Source organism: Alosa sapidissima, chromosome 3 (genome assembly GCF_018492685.1).
Source record: "Alosa sapidissima isolate fAloSap1 chromosome 3, fAloSap1.pri, whole genome shotgun sequence".
Taxonomy (NCBI): domain Eukaryota; kingdom Metazoa; phylum Chordata; class Actinopteri; order Clupeiformes; family Clupeidae; genus Alosa; species Alosa sapidissima.
The window spans coordinates 10328413-10355323 of NC_055959.1; the positions used below are offsets into that span (position 1 = coordinate 10328413).

Below are 26911 nucleotides of genomic sequence, written 5' to 3' on the forward strand. Positions count from 1 at the left end.
AGCAGGAGGGCAGAAATTCCAATACGGTCATTTAGCACATTCAATGCAATTTTCCAAACCTGAAAGCATCACTAGAACAGGAATGTACAGTACTCAAAAAGAGTCTGTCTACCAGTTTTAGCAAAAGTACGGTAGACTATGAAGAGTCACAACTTTACTTTTCATTCAGACAGAAAGGCAACGTGAAGCACACATCACATCTACCCCATACTCTACCTACAGAAAGCAGCGCACAGACACACACCCATGCACCTGTTACTGTAAATGTGTTCAGCTTCCATTTTTCTATTTTTTCCCATCATTACCTTCACAGATGTTACAGTCTGAGTCATTTGTAAACTAAATCAAATTTTTGTCATGTTAGCAGACATGACAAAATAGCAAAATACAAAAAGCTTTGCTTGTTCAGTTAAAGAACTCATACAAACCTTTTTTCATGGCTGGCACATACATTGTGAATACTTTCAACCGAGACCTCTTGTCTGTAATCATCTCTACATGTACATGCTTGCAGTTGTATCCTATTCTGTACAGTATGTGATTTGCTTCACTTCACTGCAGTATAAATTGCAGTCTGCCAGAGTCAACGCTTGTGCAAGGTCCCTGTGATAGGACTGGGAGGGTCTGAGTGTCACTGATGAACAGGCAGCCAGGCAAACTGGTAATTAAGCAATGGCAGACATCCTGCTAAAATCACACTGCTCCGCCACTAATAGTCAAGGAGGCGGTGAAACCTCTATCGCTCGAGTCTACTGCATGGAAACACAAAAACACAATTAAATCTTTGAATCCTTGAATGCACTTGGCACTCTATATTCTGTACTACTACTAGACAAGCCTTTCTTTGATGCTTTGATGTCAAGCCCACTAGGTGAGGGGTTGTGAGTGGGGGAAGTTTGTGTGAATGTGTGTGTGCGCATGTGTGTGTGTGTGTGTGTGTGCGCGCGCACATGTGTGTGTGCGTGTGTGTGTGTGTATACTGGAGCCTCTTGAATGCCATACTGGAGGACAATCCCATGCTGTGTCAGGGTGATGATATTGGATTCAGAAAACACTGTATGCAGGTGACAAGTAATGCTGAGACCATTTCAATATTGTACGCTACTTGCATGAGTATAGGCGAAACCCTTGTAACTGGCAAAGGCACTTGATAAGAAGCATGATAACTACTTTTGAACCAATTGTATTAATCACTTAGGGAATATCATACATGGGAGGTCTGAGGATGCTATATGGAATATGAGGGCAGCTATTGAGTTATAGAAGATTATTAGACCACACACAATCACACAATGACTATTCATTTAACATAATAAGATCTTTTATGACACTTTTAAAGTAGCATTTTTGAATAGCAGTTAAACTCTGGACAACAGCTTTAGAAACAACCAACAACAATGCATTCAGCCTACTGCCTCTGACCTAAGAACAGCAACATCCCAAGTCAACGTAATGCACAATGCATGAAATAGTGCCAACTGGGCTTGAGACTGAACAGCTGGATGTGAATGAGACAGCCAGCTTGGGGGGCATTTGATAGGAAGCTTCCACTGCCAATCCTCCTCCGTTCCCTTCGGCTGTCCTCAGGTCCCATGGGGAGTCACGCTCCTCCTCTCCTCCCTCCTTCTTCCCCTGATCACTCACTCTCTCCAGCTCTCGGTCTCTCGCTCCGTCTCTACGGTCCATGAATATTTAACAGGCCGGTAAAGGCTCCTCTCCTGTGCCTGCCACATGAACCTGATGTTTCTAGAGAGAGATGTGCGCAAGAGACTGTGTGTGCAAGAGAGCTGTTTGCATCTCTCTCTCTCTCTCTCTCTGTGCGTGTGTGTGCGCATGTGTTTGTTTGAGTGTGTGTGTGTGTGTGTGTGTGTGTGTGTATGCATGGATAGAGAATGACTGTGTGGCTGAGAGCATGACAGTGGGTGTGTGTGTGTGTGGGGGGGGGGGGGGGGGGGGGGGGGGGGGGGGGGGTATGTGTGTGTATGTGTGTGCATGTGTGTGCGTGTATGTGTGCGTGTGTGTGTGTGCGTGCATGTGTTATCCAGAGTGTTTCTGCAGAGGCTGAACCTAACAGACTGAGAAGTCTGTAGAGCCCTTGGCATACGTGCAGTCTGCAACTTTTTTGTTTAGACAGTTCTGACACCTAAAAACAGAAATTCACACTCCAAGGTGACTTACTGTGACACACACACACACACGCATGCGCGCAAGAGGGAACGGGTATGCATCAAAAGGTCACAAACACAGTCATACTTGACAGCAAAAGGGCCTTTCATTGTCAGACAAGGCTAAATGTATCTGTCATGTGTTCATAAAGACACGACTACCGTTAGACCTGCTCAAGCTGGCCCATTCAAGGCTTGTTGTTGATGTGGTGATGTACATCCAAACCAAAGCTGATAGAAAAACATGGCTGTCCACAGACTTTCCTCCAGACACACGTGGCATTGAAGTGGGAGAGCTTAGGCCTCTGCGCCCACAGAGGGCCATTGGTCATTGTGTGCCAAGATGCCAGTATGCCAGGACAGGGGTGCTATTACCCACTCAGACATCAATGAAACCCAGACTATCAGATCAGTCAGTGCTTTCCCTACTATGTGACCTTACGTATCTTAAACAGTAGGGGTGCAAACATGCACCTTGGATGCACACACACACACAAACAAACACACACACACACACACATTTGCAGACTTACACACTCTGCCACACACACAAATTCAAACACACACACACACACACACACACATTTTGCAGACTTACACACTCTGCCACACACATAAATTCAAACACAACACACATGCACACATATAAGCACACACAGCCTTGAGCTATCTTTCTTTTATTATCCTTCATCAGCATGAATTGAATGCACAAGCACAATGTAAGGACACACACACACACATACTGTATGTACACACACACACACACACACACACACACATATGTACACACACACACACACACACACACACACACACACACACACACACACACACACACACATGTACACATGTACACACACACACACACACCACACACACACACACACACACACACACACACACCACACACACACACACACACACAGGCATGTATTACACAGCTGCATCACACACAGGGAAGAAAACACAGGCCCTCTAGTCACCTGTACTAATCTGTGCCAAATAAATAACCCATGACGCTGAGGCCTGACAGGGCTATTTCTGCCTCTGAGCTACGCTCTCTGTCACACACAAGCATGCATGCATGCACGCACCACACACACACACACGCACGACGCACACACACACACACACAATCACTAAAAACTGTTGTATACAGAAATACATGCGCTGTTGTGTTTGTTTGGATGGAAGTGACACAAAGAAACATGCTAACTCTAACATCAGCACACACATTAGCACAATGTCAGTATAAAAGCAAAGCAAGCTATTATAAATAGCAACCTCATAAACAAGTTATTATTAGTAATAGGCATAACGAACATGCTGTATACCCACTCTTCTCACTCTGTATTTTTACTTCTATCAATACTGTGGATGCTAGATGCTAGCACTCTCCATTTGTAACCATTAGCCATCTTGAACATTATTTATATATAATATATGAAGGATTGTATACAGTAAATGCCACTACCTTGGGTGAACCCAGATGAGTCAGTGAGCACATATGAATTTGCTCTACATTCCCATTTGGATCCATTTCTTAATCATCAAAAACCCAGGAACCAATCACAACCGCTTATCCAGCATGGGGTGGGCTTTAAATGTTGAGAGACAGAAGAGTATGGTTAGCAGTGCTGTTGAACACAACCAATGGCTGCACCCACTGCGTCAGTGTTAAATGACAAACGGATATGTATTTTATTTGGAATTGACTAAACAACTGCATTTAAAACCATCATTTTCAAGACAGATATGTTTACTGATAATATTTGGTAAGAGTTTGATGTACCAATTTAAGTTAATTTTCTCATCTGATTACATCAGTTCAGGCGTGGTAGTGTAGTTGTTAAGCTGGGCTAGCATGCGGCAGCCAGAAAAATGTTGGGTTCAATTCCCGGCTTCCATCGTTGTACCCTTGAGCAAGGCACTTAACCCCAAGTTGCTCCGTGGACAACTGACATATCGTAATTTCCCAACTGTTATGCCGGAGGCTCATACATTCATTTTGCAAAATACACGGGGCAGTTAATATGGTATCAATATGGTTTTGTTTTTTTTAACTTGCATAAAAAACACTGTCCCCGCGGTTTATACACAATGCGGCTAATACACAGGAAATTACTATATGTCATGTAATCTAGGAAAACCCTTCACATGGTGCATCCAGTGCAACAATATACCATCCAAGCAACATTCTAGACACTGTCCCCTAGCAGGAATCCTGGATACCATCCTCCCAAAATCTTGGATGTTGCCAGGATGGTATCAGAATCATAAGTTGGTAACATTGCACCATGTAAAGGGTTTTTCCAGATCGAATCACATAAGTCGCTCTGTCTGGATAAAAGTGTCTGCTAAATGAATGCTAAAATTGTTAATCTAGATCCATGTTTTGAATTTCACTGAATGCTTTTGATTCTCTTCTCTCCTCTTTCTGTCCTGTTCAATCTCTGCACCCAACCAGCCCCAAGCACTTGAGTCCCCCCTTCACAGCGGACTTCTGCTCAAGGTTACAAGGAAGATTTATCTTTGACATCTTTGCCTTAGTTCATGATCATATGGGGGTATAGGCTCTGGGCTCTGTAAAATGCCTTCATATAATTTCAGTTGTTATTGGCACTACCGTTATGTAAGTAGAATTCAAATTGAATAGCGGTATTGCATCATGGGCCTCCTGGTGAAGCAAAGCCCAGAGAGAAGTGCCTGGAGCCTCATCTGGCACGGTGCTCTCTGAATGAGGGTAACACTGGATTAATAGAAAGTGTCCTTCAGAGCCCCTCCAAAAGCATTTTGTAACGCTATAAAGGATGAGCCTCATGAGGAAGACTTTCAGTTCAATTTGAAACCAGCATGTATGTGTGTGTGTGTGTGTGTGCGTGTGCGTGTGTGTGTGTGTGTGTGTATATATGTGTGTGTGTGTGTGTGTGTGTCTACATATATAAATTATGCCCAGCAAAATCCCAGAGGGTATACTATACTCCTGAGGATATGAGTGAATAAGTAGAACATATAGATAAATCTCCACATTACCTATTAAGCCTCATTCATTCTATGACTGCATAAGCCATTCAAAATATTTAAAAAAGCTCATATGCATATTTTAACTCAAAACCTAGTGAACTGAAAAGGCTTAGTGGAAAGTAAAAACCTAATAGAGCTTTTCAGTTGGGAACAGAACAACCGTGTGTTACATCATTACGTACTGTAGCTTCATGTTGAAGCTTCTAGTCCGATTGCTCTTGCGGTCCTTACTGTTTCATGCATAAGTAAGCGACTTCAACAGAGGAGATGTGTTAATCGGAGCGATGCACAATGGTTTAAATGATTGAGGAGATTGCTTAGCACCATCAGAAGAATATAATGCTGGTGTAATGTCTCAGTTCACCCAAACATACTGTGCGTGTTTCATTTCAGAAATCACCTCTAAATGGTTTATAAATGAGATTGCACCCTCTCACACAAGTCATCATCCCTCCTCCCAACCTCTATTAATCATTTCTTCCTAAGACAGCTGTACTGATTGATGACAGACTCACCGTGGGCAGTTAATCGCATAAAGATCTGAGTAAGTGTTTTATAGGCCCTGGCCAGCTCAGCAATCACCCCCTCATGCTTGGTTTGTTTATGAGGCATTTGTGTGTGTGTGTGTGTGTGTGTGTGTGTGTGTGTGTGTGTGTGTGTGTCCGTGTGCCATGTGTGTGTGTCCGTGTGCCGTGTGTGTGTGTGTGAGTGTGTGTGTGTGTGGTGTGTGTTGTGTGTGTGCTGTGTGTGTGTGTGTGTGTGTGTGTGCCGTGTGTGTGTGCTGTGTGTGTGTGTGCTGTGTGTGTGTGTGTGTGTGTGTGTCTGTGTGCCATGTGTGTGTGTGCTGTGTGTGTGTGTGTGTGTGTGTGTCTGTGTGCCATGTGTGTGCGTGTGCGTGTGCGTGTGTGTGTCTGGCAGCGTACCACCTGAGTCCCATCACTCAGCACCCTCTAGACTTGATCAAGAGAGCCGAGATGGAAAAAAGAGAAAAAGAGAGGGCAGGAATGTGGGGGGTTGAGAAGAGGGAGATGAGCGTGAAAATGAAGGGGGTGTTGACACAGCAGATGAGGGAGGAGCGGAGAGGAGCGGAGAGGAGAGGAGAGGAGAGGAGCGGAGAGGAGAGGAGCGGAGAGGAGAGGAGAGGAGCGGAGAGGGGAGGAGAGGAGAGGAGAGGAGCGGAGAGGAGCAGGGGGAGCGGAGAGGAGAGGAGCGGAGAGGAGCGGAGAGGAGAGGAGAGGAGAGGAGCGGAGAGGAGCGGGGGGACACCGACACGGCAGAGAGAGATGTAGAGGTGAGACGACATGGAAGCAGCGAGAGCGGAAGGGGATCATGGCGAACTGCGCGCTGTCACAGCAGCGCCTAATGGCATGCATGCCGAGCAAACAGAGCAGATTTGATTTGATTGGGGGGGGGGGGGGGGGGGGGGGGTTGATGGGGGCTCACGAGCGTGTCTGAAAGCACTCCGCACACCCACACACACACCCACACACTCACTCAGACACACACACACGCATGCACAGCAACAGCAGCAGCAGCAGAGCGCAGGAAGCCCTCATTAGCAGTCAGGGTAGGGAGGGCTCCACACACACACAGATCAAAGAGCCCTTTCTTTGCACACAAAAGCGAGACCCTCCTTGAAGAGACACCGAACCAGGCCGAGCACAAAGCAAGCACTTGCAGCAGCCTTTCTGGTGGACTGATGATCTCTTACACTTCTACTGTCTGATACAAGCTTCAGTCTCTAGCGCAGCCCTCTGATAACCTCCACTATCACTACACAATCTGATGCTGAAAGCAGAGACAGAGGGCATCCGTCCTTGTGATGGATATTTGTCTCTTTTTATAATCTTGCCAAGTTGTGCTTAGCATAAAAAAATGTCTATCCATAAACTCCACGACTGTCATTTTCAAGAGCCTCCTTTTGAAGGACCGTTGAAAGTTGTTACCTGATTGAACAGGCTATATGAACAATTATAGTATCTGCTTATTAGCCTATATTAATCATATCGATACCCTGAAAAGATCTCCTCACAGAGCACCCCAGAGCACTAAGTGATTTCTGTTTTGGTGAAGTGTCAAGGAGCCAGAGGTGACTCCATGTCATGTCTTCATTACAGTTTGATGAAGGCACGACTGTCCCAGGGTGGATCAAAGCGCTCTATTCCAATCTATGACAAGTTGTAGAAGGGATGTTCATCTATTGATCAGTCCAGTGAGCTGAAACAAAATCTCCGCTTTAATACTGATTGATTCTCTGTATGCTAGATTGGTGCAATGTCTGGTTGCACAGTTTATATCCATAAAGTCAGTTTAAGTCACTGATTTTTTTTTCCATTTGCACACTATATCCATGGAAACTAGTCAAGAATATTTGCTTATGTCTTAGCAGAACAATCATGAAGATGGTGTAACAGGTAGGCAATATTTCATGCTTTCCATGTCCAGGCTAGTATGCAAATATAAACATATATAGGAGCTAACACAACTAAAGTCAGTGTACAATGGTATAACTATTAATGATTAAATCTTAGATTCATCGTGTCTTTCAGAATATTGGCAGAACATTGTCATTTTCATTATCCTCTTAAAATGTAATTATCGTGGCCAAGCCTTGGTTTAGTCAGTAACTAATGTTTCTTATGGATGGCTCCACCATATCTACAGGAGCGCAGATGACAACCTCTCTGGCAGGGACAGACTATGTCCCAGAGCAGCACAGAGTAGATGTCCTCATAGTGGACCTCCCTCTGAGACGATCTCCATGGAGACTCAATGACCTGAGCGCCTGTAGACACAGATGCCCCCACATTCACTTGGCGTTACAGAAATGGAAAACAATATCTGTCTCCAGCTGTGATAGCATAAGGTAAATTCCTCATACATAAAATATACAACTCCAGCTGTTGAAAAAGAAAGCTTTGCTAAATTATGTCTTTAGGCAGAGTACATGGCATGTGACCATACCTCCAAAAAACCCATTAAGCCAATAATTTAGTCGCAAAATGGTGAACAGATTGTAAGTATTGTAGGCCTACAGTGACCTTTTCAATGACCTTTTCTTGCTCCAGACTAGATGGAGGCTTAGCTCCATTTACATTGAAAGTGTATTCTTGCTTTGATCTATTCAATGCAGATGTAGGTGTGAAATGCTCCCCACTGGGCACCTTTTGCTTCTACCATCTGTTCCACAAGCTCCTTTGTTCTATCTTTGGGTAGACAAAGACCCTGGGTTAAAACTTTAGCTGAATTATATGTTTGTGTTATTAACTGTAAATGTCTTCATGTTTGGTATCATTTTTATAGTCTCAGTACAAGGAGTACAATGAATTAAGTGTAAGAATGTTTAGAACATCTTGTATAACGTTTCTACCTGAGGAGCCTAAATATGTTAATGGAAAATAGGTGTGTGTAGGTGTGTCTGGGTGTGGCTGACTGAACGGCGGGAAGAGAAAGCCAATCACAGGACGTTGTACCTATGACATCCTCTTGAACCACACCCTTGCAAATTGAGCATAAAAGGCCAGTCTCCTCCGGTAGTAGTTAGAATGGTAGTCGATGCTCCTGAGCTGAAGGCTGTATTCTCCCTTGACGCGCGTTATTGTAAAGTAAAGCCTGAATCTTGGATATCTGGAATTCTGCCGAAGTCTGCTGTGTTTTTGTCAAGTAATTATATCCACCACAATTACTTTCAAGTGTACATGTACCTCATTTTGAACATAAAGCACTAAACAGTTAATATTAATAAATGTCTTGTTTGAATGAGAAAACTCTCCATGGAGCTAAGGGGCGAACTGACTCAGACAGACACAGAAGGAACTGACTCAGACAGACACGCCCCCCATGTAGAAATACTCCTGAGCAAGAGCAACATATTCCTTAAGGGAAGTATCTGTCTGCAGCTGAATGTCACCAAGCAAACAAACCCCTCTTAAAGTGATATTGCAACCCTCAGTTCTGAAACGGCACAAGTGGCATTATGGAGGATTTTACCATTTTATCATTTTGATTTTGAAGGCAGTTTTAACATCTTCAAGTTAAATATGATAATACAACAAACAAAAAACAAACAACAAAACAAAATCCATTAATGTTTCTAAAATGTTCATAAGAAGTTATAAAATTGTCTTGTCAGATGGTGTATAATTTCTTAAGATATGCCCTGTTGGATTAGAGATCCAAGTTCAATATCTCTAAGAAGCTTTCTGGCATCAGCACTCACCACTTTGAAGTCCTCTGGCCGGCATGGAGCCCCACGAAAACGACAAGACAGCAACATGTTGTTAATGTCGTGACCTGTCCTGTCATAAAACTCTCGCATGTTAAATGGTCGTGGCTTGAAGTTGTGGAAATCAGCTTTGACCTTGAGAGCCTCAAGGACACTTTCATCCACCAAGTGTTGGTCCCGGATTTCATACCTGATGGATAAAAAAGAATTAGAGGGGATCAGACTCAACCCAAGTCCTGCAATGTCAGATGTAATGACATTCAATTTCCTGCCCCAGGTTTCTATGTGATTTAAAGTGTACCATCTTTCACTGGGTGTAATCAGACCAGCCAGTGAGTGTGTCTCCTGAATATTTTAGTTCAAAATAAAAGTCTTCCATAAACCCTTCTCACCGCATGACTTGGACCCTCTAGAACAGAATCAAGAACACATATCTTGGGGATGGACGGCAAAATGACAGCTGTCAGAACAGAGTCTTCAAGGCATTAAATATGCATGTGTGAAATATTAAAGGGGAGTGAGGAGGCGAGTTAACCCCTGTGTGAGATGAACCACGGAATACTCCAGTGTGGAAAGAGCTGTGTGTGAATACAGATGTCCTCATTAATCTGTAATGTCTGTAATATTCACTTTAGTACTTTATTCACACACACTTCATATTGAGTTAAGAACCAAAGGTCCTTCTGGTACATTAAATATGAAAAGGCCAAGCCACAAACATCTCGCAGAGAATTAGTGTCTAGCATACGGGGCTAACAGCAGAGTTAGATGAAGATGAAAAGCCATTGCTTGAAATATCTTGTTTGAAAAAGAGTGCTTCGTGGACTCAAAAACTGTATATTTGAGGTGCTCTGTGAATGAGAAAACACTATATATCCAAAACAAGGAAAACTCCAAAGCACTCTTTTTTTAAATAGTTAAAAAGCCCAGTCAAAAACTAGTTTGAATCCCAGATGAAGGCTTGGGGCTGAAACGTGTCATCATTTTATAAAGGTTTACAATGACCAAGCCATGAAAATAAAGGCTTTTTAACTATTTAAAAAGAAAGTGCATTGGAGTTTGTCTTGTTTTGGATGCATTGTAAAAATAATTTGTGTTAGATAGATAGATAGATAGATAGATAGATAGATAGATACTTTATTGATCCCCAGGGGAAATTCAAGGTCTCAGCAGCAGCATACATACAACACAAACACATTTTTTAACAGCAGAAAGAGTAATTAAAGTATATAATATAAAAACACAACTAAGCAGTAAGGACAGTAGAAGATAAAGAATATGCTAAATATACTAAAATACAAATTATACTAACACTTAATACAATATATAAAAATATACTAAAATACAAATTACAAAAATACAAATTATATTGTATTTTTATAATATATAATTATAATAATCAATATAATTATATTGATTGTTAATTGCGACCTCAGTGTTAATTGAGACCTCAGATATTACAATAATATTTAGCTGCTGAGATACATCTTGATCTTGATCTTGATCTTGCAGCGTCTATGCATATGGGGCTAACAACAGAGTTACTAGGACACAACGGTGGCAGCCAGCAATTGAAACCACACATTTTCTGTCTCCTGCATGATAGCCAGTATATAGCATAGTTTTTACATGGTTAACTGAATCTGACTTGGACATTTGAATTATGTAGACATGTCCACAGCACTGTATACAACTGATTGCAATAAAACATAGTTATAATCGTTCTTAAACAGGAATAATAAAAGTATACTTCCACTGTGAGCCTTTAAGAACTGTCATAACAAATATAACAAAGATGACAGAATAGATTAAAATACTGCCAAGCTAAGAGCTGTAAGAGCAAGATGACAGTCGACATGAAGCCAACTGTCACGGATTGCTTCAGTTGGAGGACCCAAATGCATGACAACACCAGGAACTTTAGAATTGAAAGAGCTTTTACTTAGCAAAACAAGGGCCGCAAAACAAGGGCAACAAAATAGCATGGACAAACACAGAAACAAAGACTGACAAGGCACAGAGGGAACATGAGGGCTTAAATACACTGGAAAACAAGGCACAGGTGGAGACAATAAAACAATAATCAGGGAACAAAACTAGGCACAGGTGAGGGGCAGAGACACAGATAATTAACAGAACAGCATGGCAGGGATAAACAAAGGAACACATTGGACATATAAGTAAAACGGTAACAGGAAAGTAACATGAGGAGCAGACATGATGGAATACAACACTAGACAGGGAAACAAAACCAAGACAGGACAAAACCCTTACACCAACCATGACATGAGGAAAGTCCAGCATCACCAAAATCATTGGTCACTCAAGAAGGTAAAACAAAAAGAGCAATGCTAAAAATCTATAGGACTAAATGAACCACATTTTTTTTGGCTTTTCTATATGGCTTTACCTGGTGGAGGGTATCTGGGCCTCTAGGTTTGAAAAAGATGTGAAGGAGCCTCCGGTGTGATGAAAAGTAGCTGACTATCTGAGCAAGTACGACATTGTGAACATTTTCTTATTAGCCTATATCTAGCTAGCTAACATAAAAAATAAAGACATTTCACTTGAATTACTAATTTGTCTTCTCTGGAAATTACAAAGAAATTTGTGGAAAAAGTGTTGGTATTCAGTCTACTGTAGCTAGCTATCTTGCTGGCTTGGTGGTTGTCCCTATACTCAAATTAAGAGCTAAAAAATTTAAAAAAATTAAATTAAATTAAAAAAATTAAGAAAAAAAACAACTGCAGGTAACATTTGTTTACTAATGTGTTTTTAAATCTAGCAATGCGGTGAAATGTAGAGAGAATACAAATGTGGAAGATTAAAATGCCAAGATCGGGACAGCTAATTAAATTAATTAATTAATTAATTCATTAATTAATTGCCTCCTGTTGTTCAAGTCTTGCTCATCAACCTTTTAAAACGAGTATGTCAGGTGCTGTCCTTGGTGCTGTAACGTGAACACAACTGACAACTATGAGTGCATTGTCACCTTATTTACAGTGTATGATTGGCACTAATTGATTCCCACAGGCATCCATAGTTCAGTTGTTGATCATGACAGTTCTGAAATGTATGATGAACAATGCTGCAGTAAAGTGAAGCCTGAGCTATAAAAGTTTGACTCGACTAACAAAGGGGCTTCAAGTGACCAATTGCGTTTCTGCATAGGATTGGACAGGATTGGATATGTATCCGTTATTTCTCAGTTGTTCATTTTATAATATAAAATAATATAATCAGCCGTTCCCATCAAATGTTCCATCTTCTCCGTGCTAAGAGTCTAGCTCTGCTTCTTGATGACCGCATCAGAATACCTCTAGTATGACTGATCATATGACTGAGCAATAATCTCATTTCATGTGAACAAGCATTTGTTCCTCTCCCCTTCAAATCAGTAGTGCTTGAGATGTAGTTTCTTTTTGGCTAGAGACGTTTTAATGCTAATTCCACAAGCCTCCTCATAGCATATTCGTTTGAAGAGTTCCCTAAGCCCCAACGCCATAACTTTTTTTCCCACAGATCATTCAACTGGAGATTTCAAAAGGGCTGTAATTGAACTGAAGCTTTAGCTATTTAAAAGGACTGGAGAGACACCAACAGCACTCTTAAGCCACCAACAGCACTCTTAAGGGACTGCATACATTTGCAGGCGCACAGACTCACACACACACACAAACACACACACACACACACACACACACACACACACATATATAAACCTGTGTAATCTGTAATCTTGTAACATGGTGATATTTTAGAGCTGAGCGTGAAAGACGGAGTGGGGTAGGTGAGGAGGAGGCAGGGAGGAGGGGAAGCCTGTCAGATGGGTAAAAACACCCACATGCCTCCTACTTCAGTCAATTCTGTCACATGAATTTACAAGTGCATCAGCAATACCATTCAGAAACTATAGCGAATCATTCATTATCCAATCAAACAATGGAAACCAATCACAGAGACCACCTACAACAGCCACCAAAACATTGTAGTGGCGAGAGACTTCTGAATCAGTCTGCATCCCTTAGTTACATCCATCCAATTGAAGCAACCCACATACATAAATTGACAGTATGTGGAACTTCAAAGAAGTGTCAACAACATGTGGTCATTCGAGCTCACATTGGATCACAATCAAAAACAAAGAAATGCAAATACACAGCTATTCTTCTACAGTTGTGCTTTTTAAACGTGAATGTAAGTGAAAGTCTGTGCAGGTGGGCTTTTTAATGAACCAAAAGCTAAAGACATCACGCAAGCGGGCAAGCTCTACTGTCCCTTGTCACGTGACCTAGACACTCCCCATCACAACAGGCATTTGTGTAGGGCTGGAACAGGAAAGGAGACCTAGACACTCCCCATCACAACAGGCATTTGTGTAGGGCTTGAACAGGAAAGGAGACCTAGACACTCCCCATCACAACAGGCATTTGTGTAGGGCTGGAACAGGAAAGGAGACCTAGACACTCCCCATCACAACAGGCATTTGTGTAGGGCTGGAACAGGAAAGGAGACCTAGACACTCCCCATCACAACAGGCATTTGTGTAGGGCTGGAACAGGAAAGGAGACCTAGACACTCCCCATCACAACAGGCATTTGTGTAGGGCTGGAACAGGAAAGGAGACCTAGACACTCCCCATCACAACAGGCATTTGTGTAGGGCTGGAACAGGAAAGGAGACCTAGACACTCCCCATCACAACAGGCTTGAACAGGAAAGGAGACCATACGGTTCCTTGAAATGCACCACCATTGTTCCCTGCCCCATCTGATGGACTCCCAATGGGAAGAGGCACTGGGACCTGACTACAGATCCAGGCCTTCATGTCACAGTCTGAAGTGTCTACTGAACCACTGAGTGCTTCTTGGCTAGTAGATGGATCTGGGGGGCTCTGAACACACTAAGGCGGGGATCACATTAGCCAGCGGCAAGCGGCAGCAGCGAGTGTAACACAACGCTCCAACCATACCCAGTTCGGTTACACTTTACTTGTGACAGTATCGACATAAGAGTGACATGACACTGTCATGAACTTGTCATAAACAAGTCATAAACCTTTATGACATAACACTTCTGTCATTAAGTGTCATTCGGTTTTTGTCATAACAAGTTAAGGTTAGGGTTAGGGTTAGGGTTAGAGGTTATGGTTAGGGTTCATGTGTCATGACAGTGTCATGTGTTCATGACAGTGTCATGTCACTCTTATGTCGATACTGTCAAGTAAAGTGTTACCATAAGTTCTCTCAACACAAACACAAACTAACCTAAACTGACAATTAAATGCGCTTGCCTTGCGCTTTGAAAGTTGAACCAAGTTCAACGTTCAGCCTGTTGTTACGCCAGCGCTGCCACCGTTCCCACTGCCGTACCATAGAGAACAATAGGAAACCTGCCACCTGCCGCTGGTCAGTATGATCCCCGCATAAAGGCATCAACACCATTCGTGTGTCATGTTTCCACCAGCCTCACCATGCAGAAATCGTTTCCCCCTATCCCCTGACTGCCGGAGATCCATTTGACCCTTCACTTGCAGCTTCAGGTGCTCTAAGTTTTGATGATACATGAGGTCAGGTCTGTGGCATCGGTCTGTGCTCGCTCCCTGACACACCAATCTAAACCCCCACGGGGGCCCAGCGAAAAGGGATTGAAGAGCCCCTGATAATGCTCGGGTGAGTAGGCGTTGGGGAGCGGTACACTCAGTCGGAACAGGATGGAGGAGAGACTCATGCAGAGTCATGTCACACCCAGCAGGCAGTTCCAGAGGACATTAAATGACAAGGGCATGAGCAAGTGTGTGTGTGTGTGTGTGTGACCTCCAGGGCACATTCTGTCTTCTGGAGTCTCATGGCCTCACAATCTGTGTTGGGTAAGAGGCCACACACACACACACACACAAACACACACAGAGACATATATATACACACACACACACAGAGGAGATTTTGCTCTAAGCATCCCGCTGCCATTTCACTGCACATCAGTGCAGTTACATACAAACACACTCTCACTCTGTCTCTCTTTCTCCCTCTCTTTTCATCTCTCTCTCTCTCTCTCTCTCACATACACACACACACACACACACACACACACACAACAGGATTTTACGACTATCCGACAGCCCAGATATACACCCACCCACAACCTTACTGTGTATAACACTCAAATAGTACAAATTAATTTAATCATGCATGGCAGATTTTAAAAAAGGCTTTTCGTGAATGGCCACCAACAGTTACATAGTCAGTGAGATGTATTTGCATTTCAAATCAACCGAGTCATCCATGAAGTTAGAAATAATTGTGCCATAAAGCATTCATCAAATGTAACCCAATCACAGTGCTTTTCCACGGGATTTGAATGATTAATGGTTACTGCATGAATCAGACGCATCCTCTGTTATCAGAGTAGCCAAGACTCATGGTCACACTACTGCAACAACTGAGGAGAAATTGACTAGGCAGTCATGCAAACCTCTGAACATTTTGTTGTATTATGTTACAATGTACAAATAAACCAATGTCTCCTTTTGTTCCAATAAAACACTAAAGCTGAACTTTGCTGAAAGGTTTTCTATAGTTGTCCAGGAGATAATCCTGTGGAGATTATTTTGTACTAATAATGTAAAATAATTTGTGCACTCACATGGAATGCACATAAAAGGTTCAGACTTCAGACAGAAAGCTCCATAAATTAATTTGTGTTGATGCTCACTTACAAAACATAGTTGTGCAACTGGATGCTTATTTGATTTTATATAACGTATTACATTTCTAGCATTGGGAAAGAGAATAATAGCCAGTTAGGGTGTAAATGGCATATCCAACATCATACTTCAACAAAAAGCAATGCTCTCATTGTATACTATTTAATGTGCACCACTCAACTACATGAGAGATTAAGAAAAAGTTATTTAAGAGAGACAGTAATCTTTGAATGTAGACATGTGAAGAACAACCAGTGGTGCTGCATGATAAGTTACAAGATAACGTAAAGAGTAATTTCAGCCTACTTAAATATGCCGATGATATGGTCGGTTTAATGGTCAGGGGAAATGGGGATCTGGAGAGGGCCTACTTTGATCACATCCAAAAGTAAACTCACAAAAGTTATAAATATGTCCAGTAAAATCATACTGAACCCCCAGAGGCAGCTGGTGGAACTGTACACAACACACACTAAGAGGAAAGCCCTACAGATAGTTAAGGATCCTTTACATCCACTACATCACACTTTTGAAAGAATCCCTTCAGGAAGAAGTACCTACATCAAGCAGAAACATTTTTAAGAAATCTTTTATACCATCATCTATTATTTTGCTAAATCAATATAATCTATGTGTTTTATGATTAACTTATATTGTTTACTGCTTTTTTATTGACATCAACCCCTTTTGCACATTTCCATGTCTCCATATCCTGCTGTGTAGACTTGCTTGTGTGTGCTATATGTTGTACCTGCTTTGACATCTTGTTTGTGCTGCTATATGTTGTATCTGCTGTATAGTCTTTGTGTGTGTTTGCATTATGTTGTACCTGCTGTGTAGTCTTGCTTGTGTGTGTTACATGTTTGTGGGGCCAAAGACGAATTTCCACAGTAGTGGACAATAAAGACTTCTATTCTATTCTAAAAAGCTGAACCATGACGGTGACAAACATGATGTAGATTGGACTATGTTGCCTCAGAATACTACGCACGTCATAATCCCGGGAAACAGGATGAATGAGAGACATGAGAGGTTGCTTTGATCTTGCATGTTCACTGTCGTGACCGACACAGTAAATGTCTTGAACACTATTCCATTTTAAGTGCTGTGCAGGTGCTGCCTGTGATTCGAATCCAACATAGTTTTCTGTTGAATTCAGTAAATTTCCTCTCGCTGTTCTCTTTGTGTGTTTTCAAAAACAGCATGAAGGTTGAGTATATTTTTGAACTGAGTTCAGACAACATTTTCCAGAATGGCAGACTGAATTTGCAGGTGCACAGTGCCAATATCTGCTTCATCTGAGCTACATAAAGCTATATACCTTTAAAATAACTTCAATGTGACTATGATATTATAAGAACATAGGGGCAAGAGCTCACCGCTTTACTCAGCACCAGCCTTGAAACATATAAAGCCAACAGAGAGCATAGCAAATCACTTGAACGGCATTGAGCCACAGACTTCAGATGAAGGGTGATCTCTACATTGCATTCACAGACACACACATCCTGTTCTCAGTTCCAGAGGGTCAAACAGTTCGAGAAATAGAAACTGCTCAAATCCAGGTGCAATCTTGGAGCAAAAAAAAAACTGTGACACCACAAAGTCCACTTGTCTTTTACAATATGTGTTGTGTATACATTTATATGACCAAACTAAAAATTAAACCATTTCAATCTAAGTCTATAACTATTGACCAAACTGCACTATTCTGACTGCTTTTTGAATCCACGATACATTGTGGTTTAGATAATTCCAACTCTCTATGGCAAAATCCCCTTGGTATTTCAGCTATCATTTCACTGTGTCTTAATGATAAAACGACAAGTTTTTTTTTTAGGACCTCAATATAACATCTTGAATCTGGTTAAAGCTCCCAACAGCTGTCGAGTTAGTCTGAGTTAGGCTACTGAGAAGTAACAGCCCAGTTCTATTTCTGCCCCATGTTTCTGCTGGTGTTGTCCTCTTCCAACCCTCTACTGTGCTCCACTTCCTCTCATGCAGAAAATTATGAGAGAGCCTTGAAGACGGCCAAAAAACGCCTGGCACTGATGTGCACGCGGGGAGGCGCTGAGTGTCTGGGACCACCTGTCCTTGTTGGTTGTTTAAACACGCCAACTTTAGCGGCCTTTGCAGAGAGGAGAAGAGCCACAGAGGGTAGTCTATGACTGGAATAGCCCCTGGCTCTGCTCATCACCTCGATATACCGCATGGCGGTACATATGACCTTCGCATGGTACTGCATATGCTATCCGAAGAAAATGAATGATGTTGTATGTTTAAATGATGACTCCTTGTAAACTGCTTTACAGCAGAATGTCTACATTTTTACTATACCAGTGTTTGTGTGTGTGTGTGTGTGTGTGTGTGTGTGTGCGTGTGTGTGTGTTTGTATACTTGTGTGTATGTGTGCATCTGGGTGAATGTGTTTCTTGTTGTCTTGTCAAAAGAGGTTAGCGATTGAAGCACCTGATTTTTGCGTCTTTCAGTAATTGCTGGATTGATGCACCTCCTTGAGACCAACATACCACAAACATTTCATAATCTAGGGTGCAATGGTGGCGAGTTATTCCTTGAAAACAGCTTTCCTCTCTCTGGCTTTCGGGGAGCCAGTGCAGAGAGGGGGTGGCCCCCAGGGACCATTAGGCTTCTATTCCATATCAACCTAGTGGGGCTACATAGCCTGGTTAGCACCAGACCTTATCTCAACTGATATTGAGAATGGGTCTGGTCAAGGTTCATTCACCTCCCATTTCCAAGGGGCGTCACTAACGGACACCAACCAAAATGCCTCTGGGCGCAGTTGGATAGACCTAAAACCAATCAGAGCAATGAAGGAGATGACATATGCAGAGCAACGAGAAAAAACAAACAAACACACAAAACTTTTCAAAAACTGCTGTCATGTCATCATGTTAAGCCCGCCTCAACAGTTGTGATTGGTGCCCGGGTTTTAGGAACATTGGAAATGGGAGTGAATGGCCTCTTTGCCAGACAGACCTGCAGAGCAAATTCAAATTTGCCAAAGCTTTGTCTGGGGTCTGCCAGGCTGAGGGCTACACGCCCACCAAGTCTCATGTTCCCCAGCAATGTGTCTTGAGAATCATCGACCAAAAATCTTTTTATTTAAACTAAACAAACAAAACTTGTATGCACTGTGCTAGCAGCAGTCATAATTAGAGTGACCAGGATTTTGCTCCATATACTTTTGCAGTTATGTCTTCCAAACAGGATCGACTAGATACATTCACATAATTTCATATAGGGTACATGCATGCAACTAAGGTGGAGGCAATCCTGTCTGTATCTTCAAAGGGATGACTCATGTTCACCAGTTATATGTCAAATCACAGTGTGACCAAACTCTGAGACAAGCTGAGTTTTTACAGCCTAGATGTAACATTTTCTAATCAGTCTCAGCAATAACCAAGTTGAGCACTTTCTTTAGCCTGTGCAGAGCCTAGTATGTGATCAAAGATGAGCAACAGACAAGAGTTGTAAGAGGTGTGAGGAGAGGATGTGCATGTCTGAATTTTTGACAAACTGAAGTGAGTAGAGATGTGGCAGAGTAGCGATTGTGTGTGTGCCATGTTAATGGAGAGGGGAGGAAGTGAAGTGTGTGTGAGAAATATTTGGGGAGGGAGCATAATATTTGAGCCACATTAACAAAACATTCAGTAACAATTCAGACGTAGACATCAACTAACGAGGAATGTTTGGTAGCCTAATGTTTTGGATGATGAAATGAAGAATTCACAGAGCGTGTATGTGTGTGTGTGTGTGTGTGTGTGTGTGTGTGTGTGAGTAAGAGAGAGACAGAGAGAGAGAGAGAGATGGGGAAACAAACAAACAGACAGACAAAGAAAGAAAAAAACAGAGAATACATTATACTTACGCACCTGGGACCAAGCAGTGCAAGCAGTTCCCCCGCATGGTACAGGTCATTGCGAGTGACTTTACTAAAGCGAAAAGAGTTCAGGTTGCAGAATGTGACAGCGGGGAACACCATCACAGGTGTCGTGATTTCATCCAGTTTGGTAACGTGCGGATACTCCAAGTAGAACTGAATCCTGTCTGTGCACACATACAGTAGAAGCGTCAGCGAGCTCAGAAAAAATAGCAGCCACAGGCAGCGTCTGATGCTGATCCGGTCGTAGGAAAAGATGTGCGAGATGCCGTGCAGTGTTGAAGTATTCGCGAAAACCTCAATTGGAGGTGGTTGATCGCAGTCCATCTCTCCTGGCTCAACTTTCAAGTCCATTATAGCAATCGTCTTCATTCAGAAGGTTTAGAGAACACAGACGCCCCTGTCTCTATATCCCTCAGGGCCGAGCGATAGGAAGCCTCTCTGCCGCTCCGATGGTGTCATGCACTGACATCAGCACGCTTCGGGTGTGGAAATCGAATGGCCAGACGATTCCTCCGTGTGAGTTGTAGCCTATAGAAGACAAAACACATATTATTAGACTTGCAGCACCAGGCAGTGCGCGCGTGAGTTCATATAACTGTGATCACGATGGATGTCCTCAAGCGGCTGTTGTATAGTGAGCTCTGCAATTTTTTGTTCGAACGTAATGGGTTGACAACACACACCCACGACCTCACATACGACTGGAGCTTTAACAATCCAGCTGCTCGTCAATCATACAATGTAAATAATTTGAAGTAAAAAATAAAAGGTGAAAATATAAAGAGCTAATTGTCCACATTCTTAAAATGCAAGTCCTGCCTATAGTTTCCTATCCTATGGCAATTCAACGCAATGAAAACGAATTTAATTCCACAAAAATAAGTGCACAGTAAAGCGAAACACTGGCAGGTGTCTTCGTCGTGCTCAAACAGGCATATAGGCATCAGGCGGCCAGCGTTAAAATCGTGACGAGTGGAGCTAGGTGCCTCGCGTGCTGATGAATCGACAAGACTGTGTGCGTGTGCAGACTTGAGCTAAGTCTCCTCATCTTTAGGCATCATATCATACACAGTTGTTGACCTATATGCGTGGGAAACAGCCTCTCAGTTCTCACTGATAACTGTATTTACTTCAGTAGCCAACTACTTTCTCTGTAGGCTACTTGCCAGCAGGCTAATTTGCGCCCTTCAGAAGGCTACACACTTGACTTGCCCACAGCCATCAAGGTCTGATGTTCGTGTAGTCTGACTCAAATGTGCCAACCTCTTTGAGATTCAAAACGGAGGTTTAGCCTACCCGATACGTGCAATTGGCCTTTAGACTTATAGGGTCTATACCCACACATGGAAACTGCAATTGCTAATGTTGCTGAACAATAGGCAACGTCTAACATATAAAAACATATTTTGTCTGACCAGTTTTTTATTATTATTTTATTTTATGTTAAGAAAATAGGCATCAGTTAAAACCTAACGTGACATGAGGTAAATCAAGTTTTACTAATTTAGCAAAATATAATAAATATTTATAATATGGCATAAAATATGCATAAACGCACTGGGACTGCGCTCTCTCCATTAGTCCGGATAAGTCTCCGTTTGACACCAGGGCTCAGGTCACTTGGGGCCGATCCCTCTCAGACACCATATTCTCCTGAGAAATTACCCGGTGGGACGGCATGAACACCGGGATTGGAAAGTATTGGAGCGCAAACTGCCGTCACGGATGCGAGTTTCCCCGATGCGCAATGTCGCTAAAAGGCAGTTGTACATCGGGGACTATATTCAGGAATTTAGTAGGCCTACGTTTAGGAAAACTTGTCAAAGTTGACAATCTGGTGTGGAGATCAGAGTGATTGAAATATCGTCAGCTTAGTAAGTGATCCTCTAAGCAACAACGTTTCGAACACACCATCTAAACTGGTTACAATGAAATTAAAAATCTGCAAAAGGGATCTTCTGCCACTAAGGGGACATAGGCACAGGGCACTAATAGTTTCACGTGCTCACACACTCACAGCAATAGGCAAGAATGGTTCAAGTTCCAACGGCGGCTCTGACCTAGAAAGAAAAAATAATTCATAGGAGTGGAGTGCATAAAGCGCTGTGTGCTCAGTGATGGTTCCCCAGAACAGTAGCCAAACTGCTGCAGAGTCGTTGAACCCATATTTGTGAGGCTCTGTATGGGTAGAGTGAAAAAGATAGGAGATGTCTTTCTTCAAGCTACATTTGCATAGGGGAGGATAACGTACAGTTAACAGCAGATAATAAGATCAATTCAAATACCATGAAAATCCATAAATGAGGTGAGATAAAAAAAAAAAAACATGCCTTTCCTCTCCTTCAGCATGTTTTCTTTACAAAAAGATGTGCTCTCAAAATACACCCTTACAGAAAAAGCCATTTAAAATATACACAGGGGACTAGTTTGGTAGGGGAAATCCTTCTGTCATTCCTCTTGCTGTGGCTGTTTATGATCAAATCAGTTACATAACCAGACAAACCACAAGCCCTTGATGCAGGCACCATTGTGATCCTATCAGCAACAAAAAACATTGTACGGTACTTATCTCTAAGTTAACTTCATGAAATATATATGATAACGGTTTTAGAAAAAGCAAAAGGCCAGCAAGGACATAGGTCACAAATGAATACACTTGAACTAAGTAAGATTTTAAAGACTTTGCTTTGCATCATGCCAAACAACGCTGGTAAACTATTCTAGAATCACTGTAACCTAGTGCCCAGAGGCGCACCTTGTCAACAGGCAAGGCAGGCAACTGCATGGAGCCCCGAGCCGCTTGGGGGCCCCCGACCTGGTCTCAACGTGTTTGCCCAACAGTGGGTCAAGCGAGAATTTCGTCCATAGATTGAATGATGTATTTTGCGTGCTCCTGTCCTGTTGTACAAACAGTACATCTGTACATAGGCCTATGTAGGCCCTATGCTATGGCCTTATAAACAGCAGATCTGTGTTCAAAAGAGTTCAAAGAATCTGCACATATTTAGGCTACTGTGGTAAACGTAAATTGAGGGTGCAGTGATGACGGATCAGCATCAAGTTATAGTAGGCTAATGTTAATTGGCAGAAAGATTGAACATGGTTTGCTACATCTATACGACAGTAAACTTCAGCTAGCTAGCGACAGTTACAACTAGTTAAGCAAGTAGATGGTTAACGTTATGTTTGTATTAGGGCGATGCAGTAGCCTAAGGACCAAGCATACGCGTTAATGTTTTAGAACCCGATTGACGCAAAGTGCGTCAAAAAACACACCCTTTCTTCTTTGTTACATTGCTCCGGAACTGTTCATTGCAGCGAGATGAAACCTTTAATGCGTGACAGAGCAGAAGTGGGGCTTTCCAACAAGACTACGCACTTGTCTGTACGATCAAGTATGAAAATAAAAAAAAATCATGAAATTAAATCAAATTGCATCATATTTACAGTCTATACTTCTCTGCGTTCACCTGCGCACCCATTACTCTCATTTGAATTATTCGCGGTTAGCACCGACCAGTAGGCACGGCTGAAGTGCCCTTGAGCAAGGCACCTAACCCCTCACTGCTCCCTTAGCACCGCTGTTGTTGCAGGCAGCTCACTGCGCCGGGATTAGTGTGTGCTTCACCTCACTGTGTGCTGAGTGTGTTTCACTAATTCACGGATTGGGTTAAATGCAGAGACCAAATTTCCCTCAAGGGATCAAAAGAGTATATAATACTTATACTTATACTTATACTTACTTATATGGTAAGCATATCAGATGAAAGAGGAGACACAGAGCTATCATTTGGTACATCCTTCTGGGTTATAAAACAGACGAAGTGACAGCAAAATAATTACTTCATATAGCTGGACTTACTCCACGTTTTTGTCTGTTTTTGTGGCATGTTTATAATCAAACGCTATCATGTGTTTCTCTATGGCAAAGCATGTTCATAATCCGGTTTTGAGATCCTAGCAAATTCCTGCATGGCATCCAATTCAAGGCTCACATTGCATCCCAATTTGTTCAACAAAGAAACCCCTTTTTTGCCTCTACTTTGTTCATGGCAATGCAGTAAAAAGTTGTTGTAGAGAATCATTATGAGTGCATACACCATAGGCACACACAGGCTAACACGCAGGGTCAAGTCAGGTCAGATCAGTTTGTGTCACAGATATGGAGCGTAGAAAGGTCATTTTTCATCACTAAATTAAAAAAAAAAAGCCATTTATTTCTGTAAGGCGCACACCACATATGTCTGTAAATTGCTCAGCCCCAGAGAATGATATTGCCAGATTCAGGACAGTCTGCTCTACACACATATGCAGTGGTGAGATACATGTCAAAATATAAGAATTTTTATAATACGCTTTTTGTATTTTTATTATTTAACATAATAACCTAATGGTGATATAACATAATGGTGATAACACTTGTCGGTAGGGCCCCCTTGGAATTTTTGCTTGGGGCCCCCACAGACTAGAATCGCCTCTGCTAGTGCCTACAACTAGCCTGGCCATTTGCCATCCCCTTGGTACGCTTCGCTTCTACAAGGGTCTGGGATCTCGGCTATTGACGAACGTTTGCAAGCTGGATGCGTGGACTCTGTAGAAGTTTGAAACGATTGGATCTGATTTCACCCAATCGCTAATGTTTGGCCGTGACGTATGTTATGCGCCAGCTCGATCGTGAAGTAAGCTACACTAAACGCTCAGAAATTGCACAACAACCATTCCCCACCAAAGCGAACAAGATGGATGTAAATGACCATGCCAGCTTTGCGATACAAATGTAAGACTTAGTGGAACAATAGCAAATAGCAGATTACTATTCAACAGTAAGGTTGAAGATAACATATTGTAACGCCGATGAGAAGTTAGGAGACGGGGAGGCTGATATATCGTTCCAAAACTCCGGTAGTTTATTTCCTATAGATGTACAGGCTAGTGCACGGGCAACAGGAGGTGTCCACTACAAAACAACAAACTGATCGCTGATAAATCACGGTCTCAATCACTCGTCATTCACACTCATCGGCCAACAACACAACGCAACGCAAATCACTCGCACGTAATCCACTTCTACTCTGACTAAACTTGCTAGAACCCCCTATGCAATCCCTAACCTATCTGAACCCCTAAATATTCCCTCCCGGACACCTCCCGCCCCTAATCAAAACACATCAGAACTCATTGACACATTTTATGACACAGGAGGGAGAGGGAGACACAAACACTCGCGCACACACACACACACACACACACAAGCACAGGCCGGGAACACAGAAGACACAGGGTGAAGCCCAACACGGGGGCAAATAGCCTCGGCGATACTATATCATCACAATTGTCAAAGCTAGATGTGATCATTGAAAACATGCCGCTTCATTCATACCGGGTCTGCCACACATGCTGTAATTTAATATCGAGGCCACTGCGCAACACAAATCAAATGTTTCCCAAATCCCGTTGGGAGTAGGGCCACATCTTTGCCCGAAATAAAATGTGTTAAACACTCCTTTTGTTCGGACTGAATATTTGGAAGCGTAGCCAGCACGGACTGAATTGCTTCATTAACTTATGCCATTGCCAACTCCTCGAGGACTACAATTCAAACACAGCGCAGAATCTCGACGTCGTCTCTCACAACTCCCGCCTCCTGCTCGCTGATTGGCGCGGAGTCGAATATACCGCTGCGAGCGAGGCCAATGGCCGGAATCCCAGACGGAGTCGTGGAGGGAGATGAAAATCGAGCGGAAGTACATATGAAAGGCAATTAAGGCCAGGCTAGCCTACAACCTCCTTGGGCTTACAGTTTTTCACAATTGCTAAAACACATTTTTGGAAACCTGCCACCCTTTTCTCAAAACTATGAACACAAATTGGACATAGTTTCATTCCTCTTCACAGATCTGGCATGATGCATGCTGGTTAGTTGTCCGACTTTCTCCAACATGGCAGGACTTCACCAGGATGTCACTAATATGTCACATTGTAGGATCAAGGTGCCTGCAGTCAGCTCATGCAGTTGCTCTTCTCTGGCTACACCAACATGAAACCGCCTCTGTGACGACAGAACTTTGGCCTAGTTGGCCCTCAGGCTTTACTGACGCATGTGACGAATTACCTTTTTGTATTTGAATAATTTCAGATCCGCTATCTCCTATGAAGTGGCAATTTTAGGGGTGCTAAAGTATTTTATTTCAGCACCCCTCAAAATGAAGTAAATTCTAGCATTGCTTTGATTTTGTCAGCATCAAAGAAAGCAATCGCCTTGAGATTGCCTTCATTTTCACCTATGCCACAGGTAGTAGAAAGTGACCGACTTGATGCAACCTTTTTATACTCCACCCCTGCAGTCTCTGGCAGTTCATGCTGTGGGACTCAAGCATCATATCATCAAGGTGTATGAGGACAACAGAGCAGTCATGGAGTGGTGCAGTTAAAAAGGTCAGATGAAAGGGTTCTTCTGCAAGGGGCTAACCTAGCTGCTGAGCCTTATCCACACGCAGCATGCCTTTGTCCAGGTCAGGTACCACCTGCCACTTAGCACAGTAGGTTAAGAGGTGAGCAGTGGAAGACCCTGTTGGAGTCTTCACACATTTCCTCCACGTACAGTTTCCCCTTCTGTTGTCTTTCCCTGTTGTTTTTACATTCCCCCAAAGCCCAGCCATAAGATGAAGCATTTGCTATAGAGTTTACACAGTAGTTAATACTGTGGAAATACTCTATGTGCAAAATAGGTCTAAACAATGTTATAAACACCGTTCACCAAGACATCATCACAGTAAATAATAAAATATAGCTTAACAATGAAACATTGGAACATCAAAAGGGATTAAAGTATATTGGAAATAGAATGATAGACAGTATATGATACCTGTTACAAGAAAT

General features: G+C 42.5%; 1 protein-coding gene across 1 annotated transcript in view; it reads right to left on the reverse strand.

The window, feature by feature from the left end:
- Window positions 1-21163, reverse strand: part of asic1a (acid-sensing (proton-gated) ion channel 1a) — a 41309-nt gene extending 20146 nt beyond the window's left edge. Inside the window, exons 1-3 of the mRNA XM_042085938.1 lie at window positions 20716-21163; window positions 20022-20560; window positions 9409-9604 (exon numbers count right to left, since the gene is read on the reverse strand). Coding sequence (XP_041941872.1) covers window positions 9409-9604; window positions 20022-20401 — 576 coding nt within the window. The 5' untranslated portion in view covers window positions 20402-20560; window positions 20716-21163. The remainder of the gene's footprint in view (window positions 1-9408; window positions 9605-20021; window positions 20561-20715) is intronic.
- Window positions 21164-26911: the final 5748 nt, after the last annotated feature.